At 37.5% G+C, this 13953-nt stretch overlaps 1 protein-coding gene across 14 annotated transcripts in view; it reads right to left on the reverse strand.

Annotated features, from left to right (window-relative positions):
• LOC18426787 (coiled-coil protein) overlaps window positions 1–13953 on the reverse strand; it is a 126372-nt gene that overhangs the window by 6548 nt on the left and 105871 nt on the right. For 11 of the 14 annotated variants that reach the window (XR_016059947.1, XR_016059945.1, XR_016059944.1 and 8 more), the window contains exon 21: window positions 11512–11584. The exons of the other annotated variants lie outside the window; for them this stretch is intronic. Coding sequence is in view for 6 of the 11 variants with exons in the window: in XM_088872834.1 (XP_088728960.1) it covers window positions 11512–11584 (73 nt within the window). In the remaining 5 variants the exon portion in view is untranslated. The remainder of the gene's footprint in view (window positions 1–11511; window positions 11585–13953) is intronic. 14 annotated transcript variants of the gene reach the window in all.

Raw genomic sequence — 13953 nt, forward strand, 5'->3', positions numbered from 1 at the left:
CAAGGAGATAGAAATACCTTGCTGTAAAATGTTTTTTATAGGCATGGATTGCTTCAAGGTTGAATGAATTTGAAGAAGATCTCACTCAATTTGAACCCCATGAAATTTTATGATCAACCTCAAGCTTGAATGGAGCTCAACGTATAGTTCTCTCACTACTTACACCCATGTGGCACCCAATGGCAACTTGGGTGTCACGTGTGGGACCGTTGTTGTTTGTCCTTTTTTTTTTTATAAGTGTTAACATGACCGTTGTGGTCTGTCCTTGTTTGTCATTTCCCAATATAAATCCAGAAAACACCATTTTTAGCTCCGAAAAATCTCAAAAAATTCCCAAAAATTTCACCAGAGCCATAAGTTGTGAATCGCCATTGTGTCGATGGAGTGCCATAAGTTGTGAATCGCCATAAGTTGTAAAAAATATCAATGAGGAAAATTTGGATCCTATTGGAACACTACATTTGGCTAGACCCAGAATCCAAAGTCACTTCTCAGTATGACCTAACAAACTCATGACCCACAGTGATAATCAAGGGCTTATGCTTGGTATATCAAGTCAAATCAATGTGTGGCTCCAATTCTCAGGTTGCAGTGGATTACAGGTGCACCCCCAAGGACATGCCCTCAAATAGAGGGACATGTGCTCAAATAGATGTGAAGGTCCTCTCTTCGCACATGAACATATCTCTTCACAGTAGATTGGAAGTGCGACTACCCATTTGCAACTGTACATGCACTTGCTATGAGAAAGAACTGAAACTAAAGAAATTCAGATTGATCATCATTTTGTGCGGGAAAGGACTGAAGCTAAAGAAATTGAAGAAATGTTCATGGGTACCGAAGAACAAACAGCAAACATAAAGGGTTATCAAAGGAACGGCTCAGTATTTGAAGGTCTAGTTGTTAATGTTAAAACACGCTGCACTACATGGGAGTGTTAGTCATATTGGCTAGAAATATATTGGTAATTTTGTATATTGCTGTAAATTATTATTGTTTTTGTAGTTCATGTTCATTGTAAAGGACAATTATTTAACTTCGGAATTTGTTTGTACCCTTATCTAACCCTCAATAAATTTAGGGTTAGAAATTTTACAAATAATATCTTTAAGTGCAAGCCCCAGCCTCATGAATGAATTAGGGGTCACTCTTCTTTGAGTTCCTCTCTATGCCTCTCTACCTATGCCATAACTTATCTTTCTCTATAAAACATTCAAGATGATGTTTTAACGCTTCCATAAAAAAAAATGAAAGGTGGTCTAAAAAGGGTGAGGACCTTAAACTTTTCCTTAACTCAAGCCCAGATAAAGGAGGTGGTTTGCGTTTAGGTAGCCAATATAAAAATCTGCCAAAACTTTCCATGAATCGTAAATTTACATTATCTGCTTGTGATAGGGCATTCCCCATAAGCGATGCACTTTACCTAAACTCGGGTGCAGTGAAAAATAAAAAAGGGTTAGTTAGGGCGTTCCCAAGAAGCAACGTGCTTCAGCACCATCTGGTTGCGGTGAAAAATAAGCAAGAATTCCCGTGCCAGCCTAGACAAGCGCAATAAAAAAGCCAGTTCAAGAGAATAGAATTTGTCTAGCCACATGACATGTAAGAACGCTTACAGGAAAGAGTATGGAGTTAGTAGATACAATGAGACGAAGAAGAGTAAACATAGCTTATATACAGGAAACTAAGTGGAAAGGGGAAAAAGCTAAGGAAATGGATAGGTATAAACTTTGGTATACAAAAAAAGATAATAATAGAAATGACATAAGCACATTGATAAAAAAAAAGATTTAAAAGATAAAACGAGTTAATGTCAACAGAGTAGGTGATAGGCTCCTATTAATTAAACTTGTATTAGGGAAAGAGATAAGTAATGTAATGTAATTAGTGCTTATTTACCACAAGTAGGACTAAGGATAGAATTAAGAGACAATTTTGAAAGAACTTGGATGGACTAGTCCAAGACATGCCAAATGGAGTGAGGACCTTTTAAAGGAGGGGACTTAAATGGTCATGTAGGGAAGGACATTAGAGGATATGAAGGGGTATAATGGGGGATATAAGTTTGCTGAAAGAAATACAATGGGTGAGGCTATTTTAGATTTTGCTGACCTATGACTTAGCAATAACAAACACTTACTTTACAAAATGAGATGAACATTTAATAACCTATAAAGTGGATCATATAAAAAGGTAGATAGACTTCTTCCTAGTTAAGAAGGTAGATCGACCATCATTGAAAGACTGTAATGTTATCCCAGGGAGAATTTGACTGCGCAATATAGGCTCGTAGTTATAGATGTCTGCATAAAGAAATGGAAGGGAAGAGGTGAAATTAATAGGAGTCTAATAACTAAGTAGTGGAATTAAAAAACTGAGAAAATAGACTTATTTAAGGATAAATTAAAGTTAATTAAAGAAAATAGAACTCTGAACATGAGGTCAATATTATGTGGAATGAGATGATTGAATGTATTAAAAAACTGGCAAGAGAAGTTTTTCCTAAAACTAGAGGGAAAAGAATTTCGACAAGGAAACTTGGTAGTGAAGATATGAGGTTCAGAAGGCCATTAGCAAAACCGATTATGTTATAAAACTTGGCAATGTAATAGAAATGATCAAAACTTAGAAGAATATAAAAATGCTAAGAAACATACTCAACAAATAGTAAGTAACTATATATTAAATTGGAACCAAGAAAACGTGAAAACAATGTCTTCAAATTAGCAAAAATGAGAAAAAAGTGTAGAGATCTAGACCATATTAAATGCATTAAGAGTAAGGATCAAAGGGTCTTGGTGAAAAATGTGTTGGCTTTCTGTGGCCATTAAAGCCCTTATGAGAGCATGTAATCAATATTTGATATAGTGGAACACTGAACTCCAGTGGGAGTATGGTCCAGAGGGACCGAGTCTTGGCAAATGATATTTGCCAAGACTCTGACTCAGCTTAACATGCTAGGCCAGTTGAGTTGCAAAACCCTAAATTACCTGGGCATCAAGCACAATCGATGAGGTTTAGAAGGGTTACCCCTTAATGAAATCGAAGTTACCCAGGATTGTGAGCAAAGGAACTGCGTGACCCTTGTGTGTGATTGATTGGCCTATAGGGACGAGGGCCAAAGCCTCATCATTGAACCATCACATGCCATGTACATGTGATAGCCATATTAGGAAAGAAAATTTCCATCGAGAATGATAGTGTATATGTGCAAGAGATGGCCCTTATGCACCATAGAGTTGTGGTTGTACCAGGTCTGTGTGACCTTGGACTTTTCTCTGGCCGGAACTTGTAATTCATAGACTGGGATTGTGTCCCCTCACCTATTGGCTGACTTTGGTAGCCTCATCATAAACCCTTGCAATGGTCTGTGGGTCATGGGAATTGCTGGGTCAGTTTGAGAAAGTGAGTGTGGATTATAGTCCCCATTAGAAGATGAAGTTCTTCAACAAAATTAACAATTCCTTAACATAGTTGGATCCAAATCCCATCAAATTAATTTATAATTAATTATTTTAATATTAAATGATTCTTAGATTAATACAATAAAGTTTTAGAACTCTCTGGATATTTTATTCTCTCAAAATGGATTTATAAATAAAGAAAAACTGAATTTTCAATATTTTAATATTCAAAGAGAAAAATAAATTAAGTGTTTTATAAAATATAATATATATAGGGACCCACCATAAATTACATATGTGGCTGGTGCGTGGGGCCCACTAGAGGTCCCATGAGGAGCACGCCCCACTTTATGCTATTTCCTATTTTGTGGCCACCATATAAAGCCACTCAAATAGGAAAGTTTTGAAAATTAAATGGAGTTGATTTTCAAATTAAAGCATATGTAAGAGATTTATGAAAGAGATAAAAAAAGTATGATATATTTTCTATATTATTTTCATTTGATGGGATTAGATTAAGGAAACCGAAGGATTAAAGATTCTAGTACCTCCTTTAGTCATGATGGCTGATCTAAGGATTGTATGGCTAAAATCTCTCACCCCACAGGTCTCCTAAGACCAATGGCCAACATTTAATCTCCATAAGGATGGCTAACCCTAAGAAACCCTAACCCTAGAGAAAATCTATAAATAAGCTCTATGGGGGGCCTGATTCTTGACACCTCTAATCTCTCTCTCTCTCTCTCTCTCCCTCTCTAGGTTGAATGCCACCCTCTCTATCTCTCTCATGATCTCTCATCTCTCTCCCCTACTTAAAAAACAAAAAGAAGGGGGCACGCCGCAACCCGAGAGCTAAGAAGAGGGGGCATGCCCCACATACAAGGCATTGAGGCCTTGATGTTTGTTGTTTTTTCTCCATTGCTCTTTGATTTGATCAAGGTTGGTAGCCTAAGGTTTCTCATACTTTGAAGATCTGAGATAGACCATTGATCCCGTGTGCCATTGGAGGAAGAGACCCAGAGTGGGGTGTGAAAAGTCTAGTTGCGGTAATGTTCGGGCAATTTACTTTGTGCCTTGCAGTCTTGTGTTTTCTTGTTCCCAAGAGTCTTATGTGATTTTTGTTTATTGAATAAAAGAAGTTTTATAGCAAGTGAGAACCTCTTTTGTAATTGATTTTTTGCTATTTTGAGTTTATTTAATTGCATTTGGACCTCTATAAGTTTTCTAGCCAGTAAAAAGAAGAAAAATTAAAAATTACATTTACCGTGCTAGTTCACCCGGTCTAACTTTCATTGGTATCAGAGCATAGGTTTCTTGCTGCCATTAGGTCGATTTATTTATTTTGTTGAGCTTTTCTATTTGTTTGGGACAAAAAAAAAGCTACACACAGTTTTATCTCCAAGATCCTAAAGACTGTAAGGTTCGACAGGACAAACTACTCCTCATGGAAGCGCAAGATTGGCTTATGTGCTTTTTGAGGAGGGTTTGCATGAGATACTGCGCATTGTCCTTCACATCCTAAAAGCGATGCATCTCAGGCTACAAGAGATGCATACGCTGAATGGAAGCATAAGATTATGCATGCAAGACATATCTTGCTTTGTTCCATGAATGACTCATACGTGTCTGAGTATGAGCCCATTAAAACTGCTTAAGGCAAACACGATCGGCTTGAGAAGGAGTATGTTGATCCTCCTCTCATGAGAAAATCAATGGCAATGAAGAAGTACAACGATCTGAAAATGGTCAAGGGTACAAAGATATCGGAACACGTGCACACTTTTAGGGTGCTTGTTCAAAAGATGGAGGCGATTGAGATGCGACCATGCGAACTTATGCAAGTAGTACACTTGCTGAATACTCTCCCTCCTTCTTGGGATATATTCATATAATCCCTTTCTGCCCGAGAGATCGCCCAAGGCTAGAGGAGCTAATCACATTGCTCAAGGCTAAAGAGGAGAGGCAGAACGCTCGAAATGCGTTGGCACCAAAAGATGCGGTGCACATGGTAAATTCTCAACCCTACTTTAAGCCTAAAAAAGGGAAGGTTAAAATAAAAAATAAGCAGAGGGGAGAAGAAAAGAAAAGAAAGAGAGAAAATAAGTTTAGGGGAAAGAGAGAGACTAGGTCTTGCTACGTATGCAATAAAGTAGGCCATATAGCCAATGACTGCCGGTTCAATAAGAACCCTGGGGGAAAGAAATAACTTGCGTGTGTGGTATTCGAGACTTTGCTAGCCGACCCCAAGGGTGCATCTTGGTGCCTTAACTCGGGAGCTACAATCCATGTGTCAAACACCAAGAATGGCTTCCGCACCTTTAAACCCATGGGACCGAGTGAGCAAACATTTACTTGGGGGACACCAAAAGACCAATGTTCTGGGTGTTGGCGATTTTTCTCTTGAAATGAGGAATGGTAAAGTCTTGATCCTAAAACAATCACCCTATGCTCTTGACATGAGGAAGTGCTTGGTTTCGGTCCCGAGAATGGCTAAGGCCAGGTTTATCACCACTTTCTCTAGAAATAAAGGTGATTATAAAAAACCGCGATGAGATTATTACGACCGGTCCTCTTGTAGACGGTCTTTATTCCATTGAAATAAAAGAGGAAGTTGCTTATGTGTCTTCTTCGAATGATGTGGATGCTTTTCTATGGCATGTGCGACTAGGGCACAAAATTTAAGAAAATGGAAAGATTAAGACAGATGGAATTTCGAAAAATTATAAAGCCGACCTATTAAAGATGTGAATCATGTGTGCAAGGAAAATTAACAAGGAAAAATTCCACCGGGGCACAAAGGGCTTCTAGCATACTTGAAATCATCCATAGTGATATTTGTGGTCCTATAAATGTGGCTACCAAAAGCCACAAGTGGTATTTCCTTACGTTCATCGATGACCACACCCAATATGGGCATATATACTTGATGCACACAAAATCCGATGCCTTGGAGAAATTCAAAGAATACAAAGCCGAGGTAGAGAACCAAACAAATCTGAAATTCAAAGTCCTAAGAACCGATAGGGGCGATGAGTACTCCTTACAACTCTTTAGGGACTTGTGTGTAGAGCATGGTATTATTCACCAATACAACCTGCCTTACACACCCGAGTAAAATGGAGTTGTCGAGAGATGGAATACGACCTTGGTAGAGATAGTGAGGAGCACGAAAAACTCTCCCTTGATTTTTAGGGAGAAGCAGTATTGATGGCAGGTTACATCCTAAACCATGCACCCACTAAGGTTGCCCTTTTTACTCCTCGCGAGATTTCTACTGGTTGTACTCCGTTCCCTTATCACCTAAGAGTGTGGGGCTGTTTTGCCCATCGTAATCCCATACCAAAATAGGACAAAACTAGATCCCAAAACCATCAAGTTCATATCCATTGGCAACCCTAACTATGGTAAGGGGTATCGATTCTTCAACCTTGAGAATGGGGCAGTTATTGAGAGCCGAGATACCCACTTCTTTGAGGATGAGTTCCATAAAGCAAGTCACAAGCAAGCTGATCTCCATAAGATGGCTGGTGACAAGGTGAGTCTCAAGAACCCAAACGAAGCAATCGAATTAGGAGAGAACCTGAATTCTTCATCTACCTGGGGGAATACTATCAGAGGGTTGGGGATGAGCCAACCATGAGCCTTCCATTTACCAAGAAGCCATAACTTGTTCTGAAAAGAACCATTGGGTAAAAGCCATGAAAGATGAATACCATTAAAGGCCTTAAGATAACATGTAATCAATATTTGATATAGTGGAACAATGACCTCCAGTGGGAGTACGGGAGTATGGTCTAGAGGGACTGAGATTGGCTAATGATATTTTCGAGACTCAGACTAGGCTAAACGTGATAGGTTAGTCAAGTTGCAAAACCCTAAATTACCTGAGTATAGAGCACAACTGAGGATGATTAGCAGGGTTATCCCTTGATGAGGTCAGAGTTGCCCAAGGTAACCCTTATGTATGATTGGTTGGCCTCTAGGGATGAGGGCCAAAGCCTCATCATTGAACCATTATACAACATATACATATGATAGCCGTATCAGGAAAGAAAGTTGCCATTGAGAATGATATGTGTACATGTGCAAGAGATGACCTTTATGCTTATGCACTATAGAGTTGTGGTTGCACCAGGTTTGTATGACTTTGGACTTGTCCCTAGGAGAAACTTGTAATTCATAAACTAGGATTGTGTCTCACACCTATTGGCTGACTTTGATAGCCCAATCATGAACTCTTGCAATGGTCTGTGGGTCATGAAACTGCTGGGTCAGTTTGAGAAAGTGAATGTGGATTATAGACCTCAGTAGAAGATGGAGTTCTTCAACAAAATTAATAATTCCTTAACATAGTTGGATCCAAATCCCATTAAATTAATTTAGAATTAATTATTTTGATATTAAATGATTGTTAGATTAATAGAAGAAATTTTTAGAAGTCTTTGGATATTTTATTTTCTCAAAATGGACTTATAAATAGAGAGAAACTGAATTTTCAGTATCTTTTCAGTATCTTAATAGTCAGAAATTAATTATATTTTACTAAAAATCATTTAAAGTGTTTTAAAAAATAAAAAATATATGGGGCCCCACCATGAGCTATGGGGTCCACCATAAATTACACATGTGGATGGTGCATGGGGGCACATTAGAGGCCCCATGAGAAGTACGCCCCATTTTATGCATGTTTCCTATTTTGTGGTCACCATATCAAGCCATTCAATCAATTGAGTGAGAATAGGAAAGTTTTGAAAATTAAAGAGAGTAGATTTTCAAATTGAAACATGTGTAGAGATTTATGAAAGAGATAGGAAAGTATAATATATTTTCTATCGTATTTTTATTCGATGAGATTAGGTTAAAGAAGCTGAAGGATAAGGTTCTAACACCTTCCTTTCAATCATGATGGTTGATTTAAGGATTGTATGACTAAGATCTCTCACCTACAGGTCTCCTATGATCAATGGTTTGGATCTAATCTTCATAAGGATGACTAACCCTAAGAAACCCTAACCCTAGAGAACATATACAAATAAGCTCTATTGGGAGGGGGGGGACTTACTCTCTACACCTCTATTTTCTTTCTCTCCCCCTCTCTAGGTGACACGCTACCCTACCTCTATCTCTCTCTTGATCTCTCATCTCATTCCCTTACTTAGAAAACAAGGCAGAGAGGAGGCACGCTGCAACCCTAGGGCTAAGAATAGGGGGCACGCCCCACATATAAGGCATTGAAGCCTTCATGTTTCATGTTGTTCCACAATTGCTCTCTGATTTGATCAAGGGCTGTAGCCTATGGTTTCCCATGCTTGAAAGATTTGAGATAGACTATTGATCCCATGAGCCATTAGAGGAGGAGACCCGGAGTTGGGTGTGAAAGATCTAGTTGAGGTAATTTTCTGACAATTTACTTTATGCTTTCCCGTCTTGTGTTTTTTTGTTCCGAACAGTCTTATGCGATTTTGTGTAGTGAATAAAAGAAGTTTTATTAGTGGCATCAAGAACGAATCTCTCTTGTAATTGATCTTGTTTTATTTTGAGTTTATTTAATTGTATTTGGACCTTTGCGTGTGTTCTAGCCGGAAAACTGAAGAAAAAATAAAAATTGTATATATCGTGCTAGTTCACCTTGTCCAACTTTCTGGATGAAAAGGTCAATGAAGAATAGATAGTTTATTTTCAATAATTATAAAATCACAAACACAATGGAAACAACAATAGAAAGAATTGTTGGCATAAATGTGGGCGGAGGTCATATATTTGTAGGATTAGGATATCAAAAGTGAATGAAGCTTTGAAGTATCCCAATATAAGTTTAGTAGTGCATGGGGGAGATCGGTATTGATTGGCTGACCAAGCTGTTCAACAAGGTGTTAAAAACAAAGAAAATGACAGATGAATGGAGGAAAAATACTGTGATACCTATTTACAGATACAAAGAAGACAGAATTATACGAACTATCAAGGATCAAACTTATGAGCCATACTATGAAGCTATGGGATAGAGTGATTGAACAACAACTAGGCATGAAAAGAGTGTATCAGAAAACCAATTCAGTTTTATTGAAGGGAGGTCAACAATTGAGGCTTTTTTCCTACTTAGAGAATTGATTGAGAAATTTGGGCGAAAGACAAAAACCGCTGCATGGTCTTTATTTATCTAAAGAAAGCTTATGATAGAGTAACTCGAGATTTAATTTGGTGGGTGTTGGAAAAGAAAGGAGTCTCCAGATACTACATCGACTTGGTAATAGATATATACAAGGGAATGCTAAGTAGTGTGCGAACAATTCATGAAGAGACGAGTAAGTTTTCAGTGAGAATATGCCTACATCAGGGGTGGGTCAGTGTGGAGCCCATACCTCTTTGTCTTAGTTACGGATGACTTAACTAGGCACCTACAAGATGAGGTACTATAGTGTATGTTGTTTGTTGATGACATAGTTTTGATCGATGAGAATGTCAACACAAAGTTAGAACTTTAAAGGGATGCTCTAGAATCTAAAGGTTTTAAAATTAGCCGGAATAAGATAGAGTATATGGAATACAAGTTTAGTAATAATAAGAGTACAGACAAAGAAGTAGTTCAGATTGACGGCCAAAAAATACTAAAAATAGCGCCCGTTCGATATCTTGGATCGATAATCTAGGAAAATGGAGAGATTGAGGAAGATGTTGCACATTGAGTTAGCCGGGTGAGCGAGGTGGATATGTGCAACTAGAGTTTTATGTGATCGCCGTATATCAATAAAGTGGAAGGAGAAATTCTATAGGACAGCTGTGAGCCCAACATTGCTTTGCAGGGCCAAATGTTGGCAATCAAGAAACAACATACCTATAGGATAAGTGTAGCTGAGATGAGGATGTTGAGATGAATGAGTGGCAAGATAAGAACGGATAGGATTCGTAATGAATACATTCCAAAGAACTTAGGTGTGGCTCCAATAGGTGACAAGATGAAAGAAAGTAGAATTAGGTAGGCTGGCCATATGCAGCACATCTAGTACAACACTTGTTAGGAGGTGCGAGTTGGTTCAAGTGAAAGGCTCAAAAAGGTAAAAGGCAAGCCCAAAAGGACATAGTTGGAAGTAATGAGAAAATATATGGGGACTTATGGACTCACTGAGGGTATGACCTTTGATAGAGCAGAATGGTAGACCAAGATTCATGTAGTTGGGAAAAAGCTCTTGATGATGATGATAAAAAAATGATGGAAGGAGCAACTTCTATACAAAATGGAAGAGGGGCGGCTTCCATGTCCTAGTTCTAAAATGTTCATAGAATCAAACATGCCCTAAATGTCTTATTATGAAACTATTCACCTCGTTGTTCACTCAATAAACCAGATACAAACCAGCATCTCTGGCGAGCATCCCCCCGCAAAACTTGACATAAAATCACCTTCTAAGATGTGTTTCTTTGTTCTTTCCTGGAAGAATTTATTCAATCAGTGTAACAAACTTCATATTGCCCCAGGAATAAGTTATTTCCTGTCAATCTTATAATGGAAAGGGGAGAGTTATCATGATGTGATATTTTCTGAAAGCATTCCTTAATCCACAAGGACTTCTGTCCACCTGAAAATGCTTCTTTAAGGGGCCTGATTAGTTATGATAAATGTTTTTTCTTTTGATAAAATTATGATACATGTTGAATTTAGCATTATCAAATTTTACCAACAAATTCTTGCAACAATAAAACAAATCCAGACCTTTTTAGTAAAGGATTTGAAGACAAATCTCGTGTCTAGCAATCTCATTCTCAGGAAAAAAATCCTCAGAGTTGCAATAATCTTGAAAATAAGGAAAATTTTAGCATTCTTTAGAAAATCTGTATTCCAACCGAATCACCGAGATAATATGAATAAAAGAATAGCTCGAATAAGAGAAATTCAATTGAAACAGATCTCCTTTATGATAGCGAAGGCAGAGGATGCCCATTCAGGAAGGGATACAGTCCCAAAGAGTCAAAATCTAGTGGACAACAAAAGCAAGATCATCGAACATTTAGTGATAGCATTATTTTATAGATTGCAAAAAAGACATCCTTATTTATCCAAAAATGTGTTCAAGTGTAGAAGGTTTGAGGGAAAGAACTTGCTAATCGTTACCTCTTTGCGGATGCCAGCATGAGCTAACCTCATTTTATAGTGCTTAAATTCTCCGAGTAATAAATCAACGTACCTATGCCAAATAAAATGGTAACATGTAAGACATGCAATAAACAAAATTTAGAGACAACTGCAAGCACAAATAGTACGCTGAAGACCACCAAAAACAAGATGTACAGTACATCTATTCTGTAGAAGCAGCTCCTCAACTCATATCATAAAAATAAATATATAAATAAAATGAGAAACTCCAAAATATAGTTCCTGATATGTCAATAGAAGAGCATTATTCATTAGAAAGATAAATAGGGAGTATCATTGATACATAAGCTAAACAAAACATAAGGACCTGAAGCATTTGCTAAAAAAATCAATCACAGGAAATTGACAAACCATATTGCCACATGAGCAACACCAAAAATTCAAGAAACAAAAGTATCTTAAACTGGTAGAAGGACCAGGATATCGAATTCTGTAACCAATGAAAAAAGTGCACGCAAAAGAACACTATGGGAGATTAAATATTTCTGTACTCCATTCAGCTGTTCATAGACATATGAGAAAATCACATTACGCGGTAAGCAAATGGTGATCTTTAATAAAGTAAATAGAAGACGATTGTCATAAACAATACACTTTTGCCTTTGTACTTATAAAGCAAGAATGTTTATCAAGATATTACAGGCTTGCTCTTAGGTTATGTACTTCTTTAGACAGGGCCTTCGTGGATATATTAGCTGCTTGCAATTTTTTATAAATGGAATGAATACTTCGGTTATCACAACGAAAGACCACTATCTTACATGCAAGACGAAGTTTTAAAACTCGCCCATGTTGAGTTTGTTGTGGCCTTACAAGGTCTAAAGAAGTTGTAAATAAAATCATCTATAGTGATTTGTACACTTTAGTGGGTGAATATTGTGGCTGATTGACCTAAGGTTGGGCGATCTATGGCACGGGTCAATGTGCAAAACCCTTATCCCTGGGCATATATAAACCAAATAAACAACCAAAGAGGACAAGGTGATTCAGCACGGTGTATATCAATCAAATAAACAACCAAAGAGGACAAGGTGATTCAACACGGTTTTTAATTTTTCTTTTTTATACTGACTATAACACTTACGAAGGTCTAAATATAATTAAATCAACTTAAAATAAACCAAATAAACAACCAAAGAGGTTCTCACTTGCTGCCATTAATTATAACATCGGTTATTCAATAAACAAAAATAACATAATGCTTATGGGAAATCACAAGACTGCATACCATAGAACAATATGCTAGAAGATTACCTCAATTGGACTTTGCACACCTCACTCCGGGCCTCCCCCTCCAATGACGCACCAAATCAATGGTCTATTTCAGATCTACAAAGTATGGGAAAGCCTTGGCTACAACCCTTAAACAATATGAGAGCATAGGTGGAACAAAGAACTAGCTTAAGGCCTCAATGCCTTATGCGTGTGGGGCATGAGGGAGAGATCTTAGAGAGATGAGAGAGAGTGGTGAGAGGTGGCGTGCCACCCTTAAGTGGGGGAGAGAGAGGTCGAGATATTTGGTGGAGATAGAGACCCTATTTATAGATTTTCTTTAGGGTTAGGGTTTCTTAGGGTTAACTATCCTTATGGAGATTAGATCCAGACCATTGATCATAGGAGATCTGTGGGGTGAGAGATCTGAGCCATCCAATCCTTAGATCAACCATCATGATTCAAAGGAAGGTGCTAGCACCTTATCCTTCAGTTTCCTAAATCTAATTCCATCAAATAATAAATATGAAAAATAATATCATATTTACTTTTATTTTCCTTAATCTTCTCATACATAATATTTGATTGAAATCAAACCTCTTTAATTTCAAACTTCCCCTTTTTCTTTAAGTTAATTGAGTACCTTTAAATGGCCTTTTTCAAAATAGGAAAGAGAATCCCCCATAGTGGGGCGTGCCATGGGCCCCTATGTAGGCCCCACGCACTATTCAACGGTGGTCATGGTGGGCCCCCATGGGTCCCCTTAAATATTTATGATTGGTAAAAAAATAAAAATGATTTTTAGAACTTTGTAAATAAAAAAATTTTCTCTTTGAATATTTAAATACTGAAAATCCAATATCTCTCTATTTATAAATCCATTTTGTGAAAATAAAATATCCAAAGACCTCTAAAAACACAAATAATCAATCTAAAAATCATTCAATATCAAAATAATTAATTCTAAATAATTTTGATTGGAATCGGATCCAACTAGGTCAAAAAACTATAAAAATTATTGAAGTACTCCATTTTCAACTGCGGACTATAATTTGCACTCACTTTCTCAAACTAACCCAGTAGTTCCCATGACCCACAGACCATCGTAGGGGTTCATGATTGGGCACCAAAGTAAGCCAATAAGTGAGGGGACACAATTCCAGTCTATGGATTACATGTCCCTAGAGA

The sequence above is a fragment of the Amborella trichopoda genome, chromosome 7 (genome assembly GCF_054954075.1).
Source record: "Amborella trichopoda isolate Santa Cruz 75 chromosome 7, AtrichopodaSantaCruz75HAP2 v2.0, whole genome shotgun sequence".
Classification (NCBI taxonomy): Eukaryota; Viridiplantae; Streptophyta; class Magnoliopsida; order Amborellales; family Amborellaceae; genus Amborella; species Amborella trichopoda.